At 43.2% G+C, this 20,000-nt stretch overlaps 1 protein-coding gene across 1 annotated transcript in view; it reads right to left on the reverse strand.

Moving 5' to 3' along the window:
• Positions 1–20,000, reverse strand: part of fam184aa (family with sequence similarity 184 member Aa) — a 102,282-nt gene that overhangs the window by 3,542 nt on the left and 78,740 nt on the right. The window contains exons 16-20 of the mRNA XM_063224097.1: positions 17,548–17,675; positions 10,753–10,937; positions 6,725–6,871; positions 4,602–4,719; positions 2,274–2,378 (exon numbers count right to left, since the gene is read on the reverse strand). Coding sequence (XP_063080167.1) covers positions 2,274–2,378; positions 4,602–4,719; positions 6,725–6,871; positions 10,753–10,937; positions 17,548–17,675 — 683 coding nt within the window. The remainder of the gene's footprint in view (positions 1–2,273; positions 2,379–4,601; positions 4,720–6,724; positions 6,872–10,752; positions 10,938–17,547; positions 17,676–20,000) is intronic.

Genomic DNA, 20,000 nt, shown 5'->3' on the forward strand with positions numbered 1-20,000 from the left:
CGAGCTCGAGCTCGAACCCAAGCCCGAACCCGAACCAGAGCCACCCTCGGCTTCCACAACACTTAGGTTTGGAGCGCTGACGAACCGGCTACCGGACTTTTTACCCTTTTGCTACATCGAAAAAAGGGACACAAACAAAAAACAAAAGCAAAGTAATAAAAAAAGAAATAAAAAGGGGAATCGGAGGACTAGAGTGAGTGAGTACTGAGTAGTTATAATAGCTTTTAGTTGAATTATTATTAGATTAGATTTTAAAATGTATTTATTTTAAAGAAAAAGTTCCACTCCGAACACAGTGAATCAAAATGAGGAATCCCTCACGAACAAGCTATGTTATATTGTTACCTGGCATTCACATTGGCACTGACTATTGACAGACCCGTCCGCCCACTTTTCATGGGCAGACGCGAAATGCATTGTGGGGACTGTCAGCTCCGTCCCCTCCGCCAAGAATTCGTGATTTTTCATTTTTCACGATTGTGGCAGATTCGTCAGCCAATCAGACCGTGTGTATGAATGTGACTCACAAAAAGGCAACCCCCATTCTGTCAGACATACCTTCCATCAACCATCAACAGAGGGTGCCAATGTGAACGAACAGTTAGTGACACATAATGGCTTGGAAAGCAAAGTAGAATCTGATGACGGAATCTTCACACGGTCTAAATCATAGCCACATACAATGGCACACATACACACAAACGAACAAACGAAACATACATACATACATACTTACTTACAGACAAACAAACAGACATAGAGCTTACATTGCAACTACACAACCAAAAAAAGGAAAGCTAGTTAGATGAACCGTAGGGGCAAAAGTAAAGGGTTGACATGCAGGGGACAGGCCCATTAGAATGGATGCAGAGGCATTAGGAACAACTACAACGCATTGGCTCACATTATGCAAACATCTGTACACAGTAAAAATTGCAGTGTTATCTCAACACAGAGGACATGAATTTACAGTACGTAACACTCTAATTGCGCCTACAGTTCTGCTATACAAAGGCAAAGTGCAGTAACTATGCCAACACTGAAACTGAGAACAAGGCCTTCGAAGTATTGGTGTTACAGTGGATAGAGTAGTTATTAGCAATCTGACAAAGCAACATCTATACCGGACACATTTTGGACCATAAGGCTTTGTCACAAGATAAAGGTGTTATTATGAAGACTATTTTCAGTCTAAACTCAACAAAATATGAAAAATATGTAATTACTGCAACAGTTCGAGCAAAAAGTCAAATAAGTGTGCGGTGGTGAATGTCTGTCTTTTGAAGTATGTAATTACTGCACTTTGCCTTTGTACCGCAGAGTCGTGTTGCATTGCCTCTGCATAATGTACTGTGTAGAGGTGTTCATGGTTAATTAGAGGAATCTGTTCAGAATCAACACAGACAGAGATACAGTGATTTAAACTAGGCCATGGACACAGAAGGATATTTAATGGGGTTGTGTGTGTTTAGCGTGCGTGCGTGCGTGCGCGCGCGCGTGTGTGTGTGTGTGTGTGTGTGTGTGTGTGTGTGTGTGTGTGTGTGTGTGTGTGTGTGTGTGTGTGTGTGTGTGTGTGTGTGTGTGTGTGTGTGTGTGTGTCCTGAAAATGTGCTGTGTTGACTTGTGTATTTGCGATGAATGTGTGAAAGTGTACTGATAGTGTGTGAATACATTACTGGAGCATTTGTAGCAGTATGTAAGGCACTTAGCAAAGCTGCCTGTTAGAGAGAGTAGGACGGAGACGGAGGCGGAGAGGAGAGGAGAGGAAAGGAGAGGAGAGGAGGTGGTAGGAGAAGGTAGAGGAGAGGAGAGGAGAGGAGAGGAGAGGAGAGGAGAGGAGAGGAAAGGAGGAGAGAGAGGAGAGAGAGGAGAGGAGAGGAGAGGAGAAGGGAGGAGAAGAGAGAAGAGGAGAGGAGAGGAGGGGAGGAGGAAAGAGAAGAGAGGAGAGGAGAGGAAAGAGAGGAGAGGAGAGGAGAGGAGAGGAGAGAGGGAGAGGAGAGGAGAGAGGGAGAGGAGAGGAGAGGAGAGGAGAGGAGAGGAGAGGAGAGGAGAGGACGAGTGGAGGTGGTAGGACAAGTTAGAGGAGAGGAGAGGAAAGAGAGGAGAAGAGAGGAGAGGAGAGGACGAGTGGAGGTGGTAGGACAAGTTATAGGAGAGGAGAGGAAAGAGAGGAGAGGAGAGGAGAGGACGAGTGGAGGTGGTAGGACAAGTTAGAGGAGAGGAGAGGAAAGAGAGGAGAGGACAGGCAGCATCTACTGTACTGTGGCTTTTACCTTGATGAGTGGGTTGATCACGCCTACGTTGGGGCTGGCGTTGAACACTTTATTAAAGCCCGTCTCCCTGCTCACCAGCTCCAGCTGATAGAACTTCTTATCATCCTGAACATGAATACCACAAGACAAAAGCCCCAATCAAATAATGTCCACGTCATCACATGTGAACGTACGTACAAAAGGCCCAATCAAATCATGCCAACGTCATCACATGTGAAAGTACATGAATGCAGGCAGCATGAGAAACACCTCTGTGCTAAATACCACTCACGTCATCATGATTCTAGAGAGATAAAAGTTCATAGCACTGTAGCTGGCTGCATGTACTGTACGTGGTAAAATAAAGAGAGCATAAATATGGAAAATTATTAATTGCATTACAGTAGAGCGAGCATAGTACAGTAGAGAACTGAGAAGATTAGAACAGAATCGACTAGAACAGAGTGGAAGAGAAGAGAATAGAAGAGGAGGGGAAAGAAGAGAAGAGAAGAGAAGAGAAGAGAAGAGAAGAGAAGAGAAGAGAAGAGAAGAGAAGAGAAGAGAAGAGAAGAGGAGTATAGAAAGAATAGTCTTTGATTAAGTGAAATGCCATGCTACAACTAATGTCAACATTCTCATTTGTGTAATGCATTCAAATGGAGAGCACTTTGTGTTTTTATGTCATTGGCACTGTCTCAATGGAGCAATACACAGTGCACTTACGCACTTGGGCTCCAGGAAGAATGTTTGGCGTATTTTGGCTCCCTTTTTAAATTAATGTTTTAGGTGTGCCGAATGTGTGTGTGCACCTTTTTAAACCAATGATGATGTTAAACAGGAGCCTGGGTTTGGAGGTATGCGGAACTATCTCTATTTTCGGACATCCCTTTTATAACGCTGATAAATCAGTTCAGAGTTCAACTAAAAGTATGCTAAATGAGTACTTCAGTTATACAGTGCCTAAGTATTTATACCCATTGGAAATGTTAACATTTTGCCATGTCATGACCACAAACATACAGTGACAAAAAGAACCGTCCGCTCACTCTGGTCCCGTTAGACTTTTATGGTGTGTCAGTCCTCTTTTGCATCACACCCAGTCCTCTAGAGCTCTACTTAAGAGATTACACCTAGTCCCATGTTGGAACTTGTAAGGACACCTACGCGAACAGTACTGAGACCATGTCAGCAAAGGTCTCAGTACGATTAACTTCCCAGGGGTCTGAGTTCTCGTTGGAGTGCAGAAAATGGTGAGTCACAGATCTGAGTTCACCTTTATGGCTGAAGGGGACCAGGTGTGAAAAACCCCTAAGTATGAAACACTACATAGACTTGTGGTGTGTAGGGGCAAAAGCCCCCCCAAAATGCATTATGTTATCTATCAAAAAAACAATGAAAGGCTGACATTTTATAGTATTCTGTTACTAAAATTAAGAAAGCATAGCTCAAGTTGAATACCTACGTACTAACAGTTTCTTCGGCAAGGCCCCTCTCTCTTTGTTTGTATTGGTAGTATATTTTTATCATAATGTGTAACATTTTATAACACTATGTTATTGAAATAAAGAAAACGGTGTTCAGGTTGAATACCTACTACCTGTTTGCTCACCAGGGCCTCCCCCTCTTCGCTTTGCATTGATAGTATATTTGATCATACTGTAAAACATTTTACAACATTATGTTATGTTATTATGTTAAATAAAGAAGAAAGAAAGAAAAGAAAGAAAGAAAGAAAGAAAGAAAGAAAGAAGAAAGAAAGAAAAGAAAGAAAGAAAGAAAGAAAGAAAACGGTGCTCAGGTTGAATACCTACTACCAGTTTCTTCTCCAAACTCCCTCTCTCTTTGCTTTGCATTGATAGTATATTTGGTCATACTGTAAAACATGTTATAACATGATGTTATTGAAATAAAGAAGGTACAAAGTTGGAGCAGGTTCACACACTAAACAAGACACTAAGGTCAAGCAAGGAGTTATTTTATTTTAGTCAGAGAAGGGTAAAATAACTCCTCTCTTGACCTTAGTGTCTTGTTTAGTGTGTGAACCTGCTCCAACTTTGTACCTTACTTTTTTTGGGTCAACGCACCTAGTTATTTTTTCGAAACATCTAGAGCGCAACAATACTCTTGCCTATTGAAATAAAGAATAAGGAAAGAGAGAAAGAAAGCAAACGGTGCTCAGGTTGAATACCTACTACCAGTTTCTTCACCAAGCCCTCTCGCTCTTCACGTTGCATTGACTGTAGGCTATATTTGATCATTCTGTATAACATTTTATAACAGTATGTTATTGAAATAACGAAGAAAGAAAGAAAAGAAAGAAAGCAAACGGTGCTCGTGTTGAATACCTACTACCAGTTTCTTCACCAGGGCCTCCCTCTCGGACACCATCTGCTTCAGTTCTGCGATCACGTGCAGGTCTTCGGGACGGCTCTCGCGGTTACGGAACTTGTCCTCCGTACCCTCCAGTCTAAATACGCACAAACAAATAATAATGGAAAATTAAAAAATACATACACGTATTTTTCTAAAGATGAAGTACGTGAGTAGTACAATGTATGTATGGCATCAAAACATCTGTAATGGTTCACAGGTCCACCAGAACTGAAAAAACTTGTCCTCCGTACCCTCCAGCCTAAATACACACAAACAAGGACAAACATGCCCAATATAATAATGGAAAATTAAACAAAATGATTTTCCTAAAGATGAAAGATGTGAGTGTACAATGCATGTATCTATGTATGGCACCAAAACATCTGTAATGGTTCACAGGTCCACCAGAACTGAAAAAGGCAAGCCTATAAAGTGCAAAATATATACAGAAATGTTACAAAAAATCAGCAAGGAGAGCTTATTGGCAAAGCTAATTTCTTACACTGAGGCACTTCAATATAACGAAACAAATTAAATGCAAAACGCAATAGGTAAAAGCACAAAGGATAAAGTCATAAGTATGAAACGATTAAAGTAACATAGGCATAAGGTAAAAATTGCAATAAGTATATTTTATGCACAGCAAGCAACACGCGACAGACAGGTCATGGCAGGGGTGGACTGGTAATCTGGCATACATGGCATTTTCCCGGTGGGCCGACGGTCCTCGAGGGCAGATGCAGTTATTTCTTGATCCTTTTTTTTCTTCTGAGGGACGAGCCCTCAATTTTGGATGGGGTGACCCATTAGTCTATTTCAAACAGACCGTGGACTAAGTTAATCATGATTATGTAAAAGCAGGGGGCTGGTCTATGCCAAAAATGCCTGAACCATTTTGCAGGTCCAGTCCAGTACTGGGTCATGGTTCATTGTTGGTTCCACTCGTTTTTTTTTTTTTTACCAGAACCAGAAATAAGCCTGCATGCTTAGGCACAAAACAGGAGTTTCCTGGACAGAGGCTGGCAGACTTTCCTGCTGAGAGGGCATGTAATCTCTTATGGGTCCCGCATCTGCTGCCTGCTTGGGTGCGGTGCGTCAACAAAGCACACACACACAAATAAAATGCAGACGTGCCGAACTTAACAGCTCTGCTCCTGTTATCTCTCGTCTACACCTTTCGTCCAGGACCAGTTTCACCTGTAAGAGGTACCCCCTCACTTCACTGCTCCCGTCCTGGGCCAAATCACTTGGAAAACACCTCACTTCCCCCTTATGATTACCGCTAATGAAGCATGGATGCAATGCTAATAGCATCAATTGCAGAGGTGTTTAATCTCCTGTTGGTGTTTTCACTGTCGTGCCCAAGTTGCCTACTTTGAAATTAATTAATGTTTAAAAGGCACATTAACCTAATGATGGCACTTTGGGTCAAAGGTGTAATTGATGGGGAAAAGATGACATCAACAAATTCCTAAGGTTTGTGATCCACAGGTGCAATTAACCTGGCTATTCATTATTATTACTAGCGCTAAGTGCTTTATCACTGAAGTGAATGATTTAGGCAGGCTCGGTAGCCTAAATAAGGAGCCGGAGCTTAATGTGAACGTCTTGGATGGAAATTCACCAGGTGGTGGTGTATTGAGTTTTGTTGAAGGGCTCCCTCCACTTACACATTAAGTATATATAATACTATATATAATATAATATATAATATTAAATATATAATAATTATCTTGGTCGGAATAAAGTTTTGTGACATGCATTTGAGGTGATTATTATCATTATTATCATTATTATCATTACTATTATTATTCATTAAAATAATTAATAAATAGGCCTAATTGTACAGTATCTGTAGGGACGCAATCTTGCCCTTGAGAACCTATACAATATTTCTTACTGACATCTTACAAATTACCGTTCAGCACGCAATAAACACATAACTCTTGACTCTGATGAAGACGTGTTTCTGCTGCTCTAAATAAAAGCAGCTCAATCTTCTACATCTGAGATGCTCCAGTGACTCCTCCCTTCCTACATAACAGTAAGCATCGTCGATATTATAATTATATTATAAATAAATAGATAAAGAGTCATACAGTATCTGTAGGGCGGCGATCTTGTCCTTGAGGACCTCCTGGGCCTTGTTGAAGTCTGACAGCATGATGTGCTTCTCCCGGCTGTGGTTGGCACTCAGCTCGCCAATGTCCCGCTCATGCCGCTTGGTCAGATCCTGCTCGTGCGCTCTGGATGCACACACGCATGCACACAGAGAGAGAGAGAGAGAGAGAGAGAGAGAGAGAGAGAGAGAGAGAGAGAGAGAGAGAGAGAGAGAGAGAGAGAGATAGAGAGAGAGAGAGAGAGAGAGAGAGAGAGAGAGAGAGAGAGAGCAGCACCATCATCAGTCAAGACCTGTCATTTGAAAATATCAACAAGGTAATTACCTGTGTGTAGTGTTAAGTAGATCTAGTCAAGGGGGTACTATTTGAGTAACCTGACTCTCGCCACATAAATGAGTTCCGCCCTCCTCCACAAACATTCATCTGGAGCTATAGCCGTAGGTCTCTGAAGGCATGGCGTTCTAAAAAAATCCTTGCACGTGATTAGGGAAACACTTGTCATTTTTAATGAGCACAGGCCAAATGCATTGAAAACAATACATTGTGATAACTGAAAGAATGTGACACAAATCAATGTGACACGTATTGCACAGCTTTGACAAAACGTGTAACAATTGCCTTTTTTATTATGTGGGGCAGAATGGTCAAGCTACGATGTATTCATCTAACCCTCCAAACATCCATCCATCCATCCATCCATCCATGCATCAATTAAGTCATTCACTAATTACGAGATGACAACTGATTAACGATGCGCAAACAGCTTACAATTTGTATTAAACACATCATTAAAGCAGCTGACAACAAGTTATTCGATTGTCATATGTACACACTGGATTCTGGGGTTTAGGAAGTTCAGAACAGTTTGACCCCTTTGCGAGTCTCTGTTACAACCTTAATGCCACCAAAATTATAATGTCATAGCAATGTTGTTATGATGTAGTTGAGTCTTTTCAGGAATAGCCTATGGGAATGGGTCCACTGGCGGGCCCATCTGTGCAAAGAGGTCAGACTGAAGAAATTCTGGGTTTTAGACATAAAATAAAAAAAATATTCCCTTCCAAAAACCCTACTCCACATTCTCGAAACCCCGTCCCCTCTAAGTTGTGCAAGTGACCTCAACCTAAATATTTTCCAGTAACTGCTGTCTGTCTACATAGTAATTCTTATACAAAAAAATCTAAACAGAGATTCAGGAAACAACTGAATTATAATTATCTGTCAAGAAGAATAAACAGGCAGCTGCCCTCTGATCGGCTAGCACAACAAGGGAGCACTGCCATTTTTGTAAACACGACTACAGTTTTGGAGGGAGCTAAAGAATTCGATTTTGCTATTATTGATTTATTTGCCACTGAATTGTCTGTTTTATGAACTACTTTCAAAATCACATGGCAGTTGCTCAAGGAAGAATAACTAACTAAAAACAGCTTGCCGACGGCACCATTAAAAGTCCCCCAGGCTGTCACATTTTTGTTGCATAACCAAAGGTGGATTAGCGTTAGCGCGGCATGAAAGCGGTCTGCAGTCCGGCCGGCCGTCTTGTGAGTGTCCTCTCCTATTTTGGAAAAGCTATAAATAAGCCGATTGCTTTTGGAGGCACCCTTCTCCATATCCCAGGGGGAGATCTGTATGCAGTATTTATATCTGTACTTAGAAAGATCTTTCATCGCCCAAGTTGAGTCATCGTTTTTTCCCTCAGGGACGCGTTCTCTCTGTGAAATCAGCTGGCCCCCCTCACATATCTACATCTGTGTATCAGCATGCTCACAGTATACTACACGGCAACTTGCTTTCTTTCTGTGTGTGGCCTCTTTTGTAAGTCATTTTGGATCAAAGCGCCTGCTAAGTGCTATGCAAAAGGAATGCAATAATGTTATGTGCTGTACACTTCCTACAGCCAGTTTCAGCGCTGTCCCCTCTCTGCTCTTTCCCATTAATCTGTACTCATGTTTTTGAATTATTGTGTATCCTCGTAGCAGGGCTGGACTGGGACAGAAAAGTGGCTCTGGCATTTTTTGGCATAGACCGGCCACTTTCATACGATATCTTCACTGGCTGAATCCACTGTCTATATTGGTGATGGCCCAATGGGCCTCCCTCTCTAATGTGTGGGCCAACCCCCAGGAAAACAACCACAACAACAACAGTAACGGCCCTTGGGGACTGTCGGCCCACCGGCCAGATTACTAGTCCAGATGAAAGCATTTCTGTCCTTGATGAAGCATACACGGTGGGCCCTTCTAAAAACCTAGGATAGTGCACTTCCAAGTGTATCAGCCTAATCAGTCACACCCAGTGATTGGATAGGCCTACTCTTTATTAGTCACACCCAGTGATTGGATATTCCGTAGAGTTCACCAAAGAGTATCCAATCACTGGGTGTGACATTAGGCTGACACTTGGAAGTGCACTGTCCTAGGTTTTGAGAAGGGCCCATTGTTTAGTGACTCTTATGTAATGCACTGGTCTTTGAGTCATGCTGTCATACCTGAACAACACGTTCGCTGCTGGTATGGTGCAAACCATATATTTATTTAACAAGAGCTTCAAGATTAATTTATTCAGTTCTGCGGGAAATTATTCCTGGGTATGCACATAAGCTGCCACATAACACATAACACAAAACATGACAGAATACACAGCAATGATAGGGCAGATGTTAAGTGCAATCATACAGATATAGGCTACACGTACTTACAGTCATGAAATAGCCTACACGATAAAAGTGTAAATTGTACATATTTGTGTACAGTTGTATTGGCATTCAAGTGCTGTAATTAGTATCTAGAACCTTTATTTTGACTCTGACTACATATCCTCAGCTACTTTTCCGTTTTGCCCACACACACACACACACACACACACACACACACACACACACACACACACACACACACACACACACACACACACACACACACACACACACACACACACACACACACACACACACACACACACACACACACACACAACACCCATTCAATTCAGTCACTACAATCATGTATTGCCATTCAAGAGCTGTTCAACAATGTCAAGGACTGCTTTTTTACGTAACTTGAGTGGCCGAGCAAAGCTAACCCACAAGGGCAGCAGACAGACAAGGACAGACGGAGGAGAGAATGTGGAGGTGAAATGAATATATTTTCAGGCCGTGGCTAATCGTTTCCAACTGTGCACACCAGTCACGCCTGCCGATATGTCAGTTCAATACTCAGGCTTCATCAGTCAGTGTCCGTCCTCATCGGTCATTTGAGTTTGCTACACCGGGCACACATGCACTGCTCTTTTGTAAATGGAGCACAGCCCAGGTCTGTTTCCAACTCAAAGAAACAGACGTATGGTAAAAGTTTTATTACTACACTGGCCACCTGCTGAACTTTACACTGACTTTTGCCTCCAATGAGTGATTTGACTCCAAAGTGTCTTCTTTATCCAGATTTATAGGAGATTACGCTGAAATATAGTCACCCCATTTTTTTTACTGTGTGCCATTTGAAACAACCAACAGATGCACAGGAAGCAGTAGATAAGAGTGCATATAGAACTAGAACTGGAATTACCCCACAATTATGGCAGAGCAATTATTCCATAATTAATCATGATTATAGTAATTTGCAGTCTGATTGCATGGCCTCCTAATTTTCAACTGTCTTGGACCTTTGGCCAGAAAGCGCTGTAAAAGTAAGCACTGTGTAGAAGGGGTCTGAATGAAGAGCACTCCAACACTGATGAACTTTTTATTCTTTTGTAATAATCACCATATAAACCCAGGTGAAAACACATATACTTAAAGTGTACTTTTGACGACTGTACTTGATACAAAGTATGCTATTTTCGGCGATTTAAAGTGTGCTTCATTGCAGTATTAGTACGCTAGGTAACAGAATGCTGTAGGATTCTGAGTGAATACAGTAATGTAATGGGATGTAATATAAGGTAGTGTAATAGAACACACTGCACTATAATATGAAGTGATGTAGTGCAATGCAATATCATCTCACCTGATCTGCAGGTTGGCCTCGCTGCGAATGCGCAGCACCTCTTTGCCCTTGATCTCCAGCTCCTTGGTGAGGGCGCTGATGGTCTCGTTCAGGGAGTGGATCTCGTGGTCCAGGTCCACAATGCGCTTCTTACGGCAGCTCACCTCCTTCTGCAGGTCCGAGATCTGCCCGTACAGCTCCTGCTCCTGTGCAGACAATGATAAAGGACATGTGTTATGGCATCTATACCACGTAACTTCTCTGGATCCTTTTCGGCGAGAGCAGGCAAGTTAAAATGCACAACTCACAATTAGAGTTGCTGTCTTCAAGAAGCTACTCAATGCCTCAAAACCATAAATTAAAGGCATACATTTTTTCTTTACAGCGGCTAGCTGTATGTCTTTTGTATAGGCAAGAGGAACTTTCAGAGCTGAATTCTCTGAACAAATCCAAAAGGTCACACATTCATTAGATATCACCACTTTTCCAAGTGTAAAGTACGTATCATTGTAAGACTTAGACTCCTCTGCACTATCAGAAAAGATTATGGGCTCAATACGCCCCCAAGTCTACTTGCAACCTGTTTTCATGTGGCCGGCCACATCTCATATCTCAAGAGATGAACAGATGAACAGCAGATGAGCCGCACACACAGTTTTCTTACAGTGTGGGATGTTAATCAGTACACAACAGGAGCTGTAATGAGTTCAGTGACTTTGCCCAAGGGCACCTCCGACAAGACAGGAGGAGCTGAAATAGAGTAGGCTCACCTGGGTGACTCCATCTACCGTACAAAGTAAAATGCAGTGTGTAAAATTCAGTAGAAGATGTTAAATGGACTCTCTGGGTGTTGAATTAACACAGTGTTTTTTTACTGTCTACCTCATATCTCCCATCTGGTTCACATAGAACAGGATGGCGTTCAGTGTCTTTCTCTGGGCAAGGACACTTTCCAGGACACTTGCCAAACGCTTGTCTAGAAGAGATGGGACCGGAAAAACGTCAGCCTTACAGCTCTTGTGCCACAGTCAACAGAGCATACATCCAGGGCTGGATTAACACACAGGCTAGATATGGCTGCAGCCTAGCCAACCCCCCCCCCCCCCCCCCCACCCACCAAGGGGCCCCAAATTGTTAAAAAGTAAAACAAAATTGCAGAATTGTTCAATATTGAAAAATTCATCCGTCATGCTGAATACAGTTTTTAATCTACTCTTCTCCAAAGCTGATTTCCTAGTTCGCAAATGTAGTTAATTTGCCTTCCAGGGGGGGGCCCACAGCAACCTGTAGCCTAGGGGCCCCAGAGCATTTTAATTCGTGCCTCTGTCAACAGGACCAATGACATGTGCACAAAAAACAAACGAGACACATTGACTTGTCCATCTGTCTGTCTTTCTCCTGGATGATCCCCAGGAGCAGGATGGAGTTCGGTCTCTCTGAAGACCACATTGATCTGGAGGAGTTGGAACTGAACTTAGGTGAGCCTCACTCGTCTACCTCTTGTGAAAGTATGGAATAGCGGACGACGAGGTGTCCCGATATCAAGGGAAATAATGGACGAGGCGGAGCGTTCTAAACAGCCCGACGGCGCAGCCGAAGGGCTGTTCGCTTCGCCAAGTCCATTTTCCCTTGATATCGGGACACCTCGAAGGCCGCTATTCCGCTTATCACCCGGTTACCAGCATTTAAGTATTCATTTATTAATATGTTGATGTAAGGCTTCGTGAGAAAGTAGATTCACCACTGCGCTTTGTACGTTGCCATGGGCACCACTTCCTAATTTAGTGAGACGCGCCTCTATCGGAGGCATGTAAGGACGCGCGCAGAATGTTGGTGACTTGACAACCAAATGCGATAGAATTGACGACTGGGTTTTTGACTTGACAACCAGATGCGATAGAATTAGTAACGGGGTCTTGACTAGACAACCAGATGCGATAGAACTAACGACGCGGTCTTGACTAGACAACCAGATGCGATAGAACTAGTAACGGCACTTCGCCAGAAAGTTAGAGAAGAAGCAACTTGGACGCCCGCACGCCCGCATGACATCATAGGTGTCCTGCTACCGGGGAATAAAGGACACCTGCTCAGCCAATCAGAAGACGTTGCGTCTGCTCACTGGGTGATAAGTGAAAGTTAAAGCCCCATTGGGAAACTCCAAGTCCCATTGTCATTGTAACACAGCACTCCACAGCACACAAGTGAACACTGCACACAACGAAATTGCATTTATGGCTCACCCGTGCAAGGGGGCAGCCCTCAATGGTCATGGAGGAGGATGGGGGAGAGCACTCGTTAATTACTCCCCCCACCTACCTGGCGGGTCGGGAGTCGAACCGGCAACCTTTGGGATACAATTCTGACGCCCTAACTGCTCACCCATGACTGCTACAGTCACAAGAACGAATATTACAACGAATGGCAACTGCGTGCAGAAAAATACAAGACACACTCTTTCACACCACCATATCAAACACAGCTATGTCGTGCAACTTTTGAAATCAGGAACCATAAGCAGTTCAGTGACCTTACTCAAGGACACTTCAGACTGGACAGGAGGAGCTGAAATATTGTATAACCTCTACCTCCTCCTCTACCTCTAAACCCTACCTATTAACATCAGGCACCTTCGAATCAATGCATTTAAAGCTGGTATAGGTAAGTTCCTGGTGCACAGGCATAAACATACAATATGTTTTTGGAGGGGGTGTTGGTTTTCTGCCTGAAACAGGTTGACATTTATACCTGTTTCGCTTCGCGTCATTGCAAAAAAAAAGAGGAATGGCACATCTGTGCAGGACAAATGACACCTTCTGACTTCTCCATCTGGCTGCCTCCTGCCTGAATCACAGACAGCATGGAGGATGGGGCTCAGTGTCTTTCTCAAGGACACTTGGTAGGCCGCTTGCCAAATTCACCTGGATGAGGTGGAACCTTTAACCCCGGGGTGAGCCTCGCTGTTCTACCTCCTCTGACACAAGTTACAGAGTGAATGTCACGCAGTAAAAATGCAGTGCTAATTCCACACTTAGAGAGTACTCTGGGACCAAATACACTCTAGCTAGTAGATCAGGGGTGGGCAATTATTTTTGCTCAAGGGCCGCATTGGGTTTAGAAAGTTGACCAAAGGGCCGGATGTTGTAGGCAACTTGCCCGTGCCAATAATAAGAAATGGTGTACGCCAACATAATTACACCATTGTCAGTTATGCCATTCCTGCTAATTGTATCTAGATGTAGACTTTTGTAATCTTATGTTTCCAAGACCCTTGTTTTAGGTAGCGCATTGAAGAATGAGTGACCATGTGAATCTGCATTTTGTTCTTGGAAAGGCTCTGAGGGACGCATGAAATGGCCGAGCGGGCCGCATGTGGCCCCCGGGCCTGAATTTGCCCACGTCTGTAGTAGATGATCAACTCTGTAGGTGTTGGGTTAACACTACAAATGTACTGTGCACAAAGAATGACATGTATGCAAAACAAAACAGACACGTTTGTTTGTTGGGTGACAAGACGTTGTTTTTGGGGCTCAGACGTCAGGTGGAGAAACGGCATTCAATGCCCGTAAATGAATTAGTAACTGGTGGTTGATATACTGCAATGAATATGCTTCTAAGATGGTCCACTAAAAACAAACAAACTAAAAAAAATCCATACAATAGTGGCACTGGCTGTTGTTGCGCAGCCCTGACGTGTGCTACTGCTGACAAGTCACTGACCCTCATACAGTACCACCATCTCAAAAACAGCAAGGTCGCGCAAGTCATTAAATCAGCATGCCATGGGCCGTAAGCAGTTCCATAACCTTGCTCAAGGACACTTCAGACAGGAGTAGAACAGAAGGACAGACTAAGCAAAATAGACACACTTGCTCACAACACCATGGAAACCTCAGCTCATCTGCCTGTCTCTGTCCCGTCCTGGCACTGCCAGAAAAGACAAATGATTAATCTTCCTGTCCTCCTCACCCTTCGTCCAGAAATAAAATTAGCTGAGAGGCCCAATCATCTGTGGTGTGCAGTGCGGTTGATTGAATTAGACCGTTTTAAAATCTGCTCACCAAAAGCAGATCTCCTTTCCTTTCCATCCCCCGGAGGCGAACAAAACATTTAACTAGGTCACATAAAAAAGACACACCATTGTGCTGTTTCATTAAATAGCGACGGGTAGACATGAAAGGCAAGGGATAGATAGAGAGAAAGAGAATGAGAGAGAATAATAGACAAAGCAGGGGAAAAAAGAGAAAAAGGAGAGAGAGAGCGAGAGAGAGAGAGAAAGAGCAAAAGAGCAAGAGAGAGAGAGAGAGAATGAGGGAGTTCTACCTGAATGTAAGACTTTGTAGAGTGGATATAAAATTGAAGGGAAAAAACCCTCATCAAGTCTCTTATCCTCGGCTTCATCAAAGGCAGCCATTTCATTTCCTGTGGCGTTAACGTATCATCTATGATGAAACCCTCTGCCCCCAGAGTTTTAATCTAAGATGAGACCGGTTCTGTCCTTCGGCCTTATTGAAAGTCTTATTGAAACTGTCTAGATTAGCCCTGTCATTGTCTGGCCATTTTCAGATCTTTCCTCATCGTTTTTTTGCTCCTTGCCCTCAGTCTAGCCTGCCTGACAGAAATCCTGACCTGGAGTTGGACTGCTCTTACCACCCCCTCGTATTAATTTCATTCCTACAGAGGTGTCTGGAACAGCAGAATTGAAAAACGATTAGTAATGGGAAGGCTGAATGCCGTTGAAGTTTAAAATGCACCCCGCCACCCTCTTCCCTCCCCATGTTCACTGATTTGCTGGTTGTCTAGTGCATATTTGAGTAGTAAAAATTAAATTCATTTCCATGTTAATTTATAACTTATATATCTAATTGGTTCAATTACGGTCATTTGCAGAACCTTCCCCATCTCTCTCTCCCAGCCAATTTCCTGTTTCCCTCTAAAGTTTAGAGTCTAGAGTCTAAACTGTCTTGTCCACCAATAGAGGCCAAAGAGCCCAAAAATATATATAAAAAAGAAAACTTAAAATTTTAAAGTTTAAGTAACTCATATATCCACAAAGGTAACAAGACCAAACACTGGTCCTCCCAGAACACCCATCCCAGACAGAACGTGGAATGGCTGTGGAAGGGCGCCGCGAGGCGTGGAAGTCTGGCAAGGCCAGTGGATGGGTGGATAGCTACAGTATACTGCATTTACATAATAAACTTTATACACAGACTGAGGGTCCAAATTATACAAGAAATACATTAAAAATACCCACCCTCAAATGCACATACTCCCCCGTCCACACACACACAGAAAATATTTACATTAAAAAAATCAGATTGTAGAGTAGATGTAGCCTATCATACAGCCAAGATGGAAGTTAGTGTGGTTTTGTCCTATTAACTGGATCCAGGCGCGTATGTCTCAATGGACGTCTCTCATGCATAAGAGCTCACAATTACTGTGTGTGGCTGCTTGGCGGCCATAAGAGCACTCAAGCAGAGCTGGACTTTCCATTAGGCAAACCTAGGCAATTGCCTAGGGCCCCAACCAAATCTGCTCTCCACTGGGCCCCCCAACTGTCACACCAGTCACGGTAAACACAAAAAATAGGCCTGATCTTAATATGTAACTTATGTAAAGTAATCGAAGATATATGAGACAAAACAATAAAATAGCACCAAATCAAATAATTGTATGTTTATATAATGACTTTTGAGGTCCACATGCTTATATTTTGCCTAGGGCCCCAAAATGGATTGATCCACCCCTGCAATCGGGTGTTCCACAACAAACAAACCCCTCGGAACTGACGGAACGCAGACGGAGACGGAGACGGAGACGGAGACAGAGACGGAACCCTCTAATGTGCTTATTAAACTATTCTGCTCTACTCTGCTCTGCTCTCACTCTGCCACAGACTGCCCCCCCCCACACACACACACATACACAGAAAAACTTCCTTTCCACGCACATATATAATCACACAGAAATTCACATTCCACACAAACACAAGCACACACACACACAAACACACACACACACACACACACGCACGCACGCACGCACGCACGCACACACACACACACACACACACACACACACACACACACACACACACACACACACACACACACACACACACACACACACACACACACACACACACACACACACACACACACACACACACACACACACACTCTCCAAAATAACCGAGCACAAGATATGGATATACTTGGAGACCGGGTCCATGCATTTTATCATTGGCATGCTGCATGAAGATGCCTGGCATGTTGGTCCACTGGATGTGTCTACATTATGCATGAGAAGGCTGCCTTTCAAGAGAACACTCCAGTCAGCAGCAGTGCTTAGTTTTAAACTTCCCATTTTAGCTGCACAGATCCTGCTTAAAATCCAGCACGCACACACGCACACATGTGCACACACACAAACACACGCACGCGCACACGCATGCATGCACGTGTGCACTCACGCACACACACACACACACACACACACACACACACACACACACACACACACACACACACACACACACACACACACACACACACACACACACACTCAAGAATGATCAAAATACATGTTGTTTTGACTGGATCAATGTGTGAAAATTACACAGTGGTTTTACTAAACTAAATTCTTGATGTGTTCCAATGTTCTCCAGCTGTGTGTGTGTGTGCGTGTGTGTGTGTATGTATGTGTGTGTGTGTGTGTGTGTGTGTGTGTGTGTGTGTGTGTGTGTGTGTGTGTGTGTGTGTGTGTGTGTGTGTGTGTGTGTGTGTGTGTGCGTGTGTGTCTTCCACTCACAAAGTTCTTGCTGCGTTCTAGCGTGTTCTCCAGCTCCAGCTTGGCCGCCTTGTTCTCCTGCAGGTGCACCTGTCTCAGGTGCTCCACCGCCGTGGCGTGCAGGTGGTTGAGCTCCGAACGCAGAGATGCTGCAAGACACACACACACACACACACACACACACACACACACACACACACACACACACACACACACACACACACACACACACACACACACACACACACGACAGGACAGGACAGGCATTACATTCATTGGTGTTCAAGTGGTTCAGCTCTGCATGTAGAGATGCTGCAAGACATAGAGGACAGGGATCACACTGATGGCCGTCTATCATTACCCCAGTGGTTCCCAAACTTGGGGTTGGGACCCTCAGGCCAGTCCCAGAGGTAATGCAGGGGGGTCGCACAGAGTAGAACTTTGTGTAATAAATGGGAAATCCACAGGCTAACAGTTTATCTAATTCCAAAAATTGGTCAGTGACTCAGTTCACTTGTAGAGTTAATACATACAATAACTTTTCCTGTGAATTTTCACAAAAATGTGCAACAACAAAAATAAGGCGTTTGGAATGTGGGGGTGGGGGTTGCAAACAATGGGCAGAAAAAGTTTGGGGACCGCTCTATAGCATTACACTCTGAAGCAGATGGGACGCTGCAAGAGACACTGCAAAACACAGAGGGCATTAATGACTCAGTCATTACACTGTAGCATCAAGAGGTGGCGCCATCAAGAGGAAGTGGGGAGGTGATACAGCTCCGAACGCAAAGATGCTGTAAGACACAGAGTAGGGGAGATTGCAGTAGTGTTGTGGCATGCAGGTGGTTCAGCTCTGAACACAGAGACGCTGCAGGACACAGGAAAGGCATTAAGGAATGAAACTCATCATCAATCATACACTGTAACACCTGGCCAGCAGCAATGTCAAAATACACAAGATGATGGATAAGGCTAAAACCAGAGGGATGCTTTCTTCAAGACATTATTACCTTCCATTCAATTACACTTAGCTGACGCTTTTATCCAAAGCAACTTAGCCATTGATTACAGTGCTGAGCACTGAGATATTGATTACAGTCCCTAGAGCAATGTGGGGTTTGGTACCTTGCTCAAGGGCATTTCAGCCTTGGATGGAGGTATAGGGAGAGTTCAGGTGGGATTTGGACCTACAACCCTCAGATTAAAAGACCAACTCCAAAGCACTAGTCCACAGGACAGGGATAATGACACTCATACTTATGTCCCTTAACAATAATGTTTTCATTAATCTGTGCAACTGATATAGAAAATGTGATTGTTGAGCTTCATAAGTAGGATTTTATGATTCACTGTGATACAGACTGACACATTTTTCATTATAAATCCCTGTAACGTCTGATTTGAATTTAGTAACCCTCCTTACACAAGACTTCCTTCTCCAGAGATAATCCCTAGTGTCTGTTCATAGGATTTTTCCAACACATAAGGGATCAATAGCACAAAAACACTTTCAAAACAGTCAACCGTATTACTCAACTGTGTTACGGTCAACAGTGCAGGGGAACAAGTCGGCACTTTTTTAGGAGAAAAAACTGAGTAGACAAACCCATCTACCTAGAACACAAATTATTTTGTTTGTTTGTCTGTCAATATGGAGATAAATTGGCAAAAACATATTCCTCCTCAACTGTCATAGCTAATTGTAACACCATTGACGGTAACACGGCTTGCCATTTCAGCCATTTTTATGGTGTTGTGCTAACTGAGGACCTCAGAAGTTCCACCACAACACCTTAATCAATTCATGTATTTGTATGCTTTACCTGTGTTTTTCTACATGTGATTTCTAATTCACATTCTTATGAATATGTTGATAACACAGTTGACAGGCAATTTTCCCGCTATGAGAACATGAAAAAGAATGGATTAAATTATGGAAGGATGGAGCTCAAAACTTACCAAAAAGTCTTCCCATATCCTGCCAAAGAGGTTATGACATCACGTGATGTTATTCGTATGGCCTAAGACCAAACCATTACTGATTTATGGAGGGGGTTTCAGACCATGACACGGTTAACACAGTTTCGTGGACACACACAAAATGGCAAATTTCATGTATAATGGAAAGGACAGTGGTCTTTCTGACAGTTTTGTCATATTGTGATGATTACTGTAAATCAACATTTGCAATCGTCTTGGGCAAAACAAGTTTCTTTACATGCTAATATGAAGACTGAATCTGACATTTGGAAAACAGGACGGCATGAAAACGCCCAAAACCAGTATTAAATATTCATTCTTGCTGAGGGAAATAATGGCATGTCTACACTATCTGTATTATATGAAAGATAAATGTGTGCTAATGTCCAAATTATCATTGAACGCAGTTAATAGTTAGTGGAATTGGCAAATAAAATCCATGGACTTAAAAGCGCAGCCGAATCGTAGAATCACTCATATATGGGAGAATATAA

Source organism: Engraulis encrasicolus, chromosome 19 (assembly GCF_034702125.1).
Source record: "Engraulis encrasicolus isolate BLACKSEA-1 chromosome 19, IST_EnEncr_1.0, whole genome shotgun sequence".
In the NCBI taxonomy this organism is placed as follows: domain Eukaryota; kingdom Metazoa; phylum Chordata; class Actinopteri; order Clupeiformes; family Engraulidae; genus Engraulis; species Engraulis encrasicolus.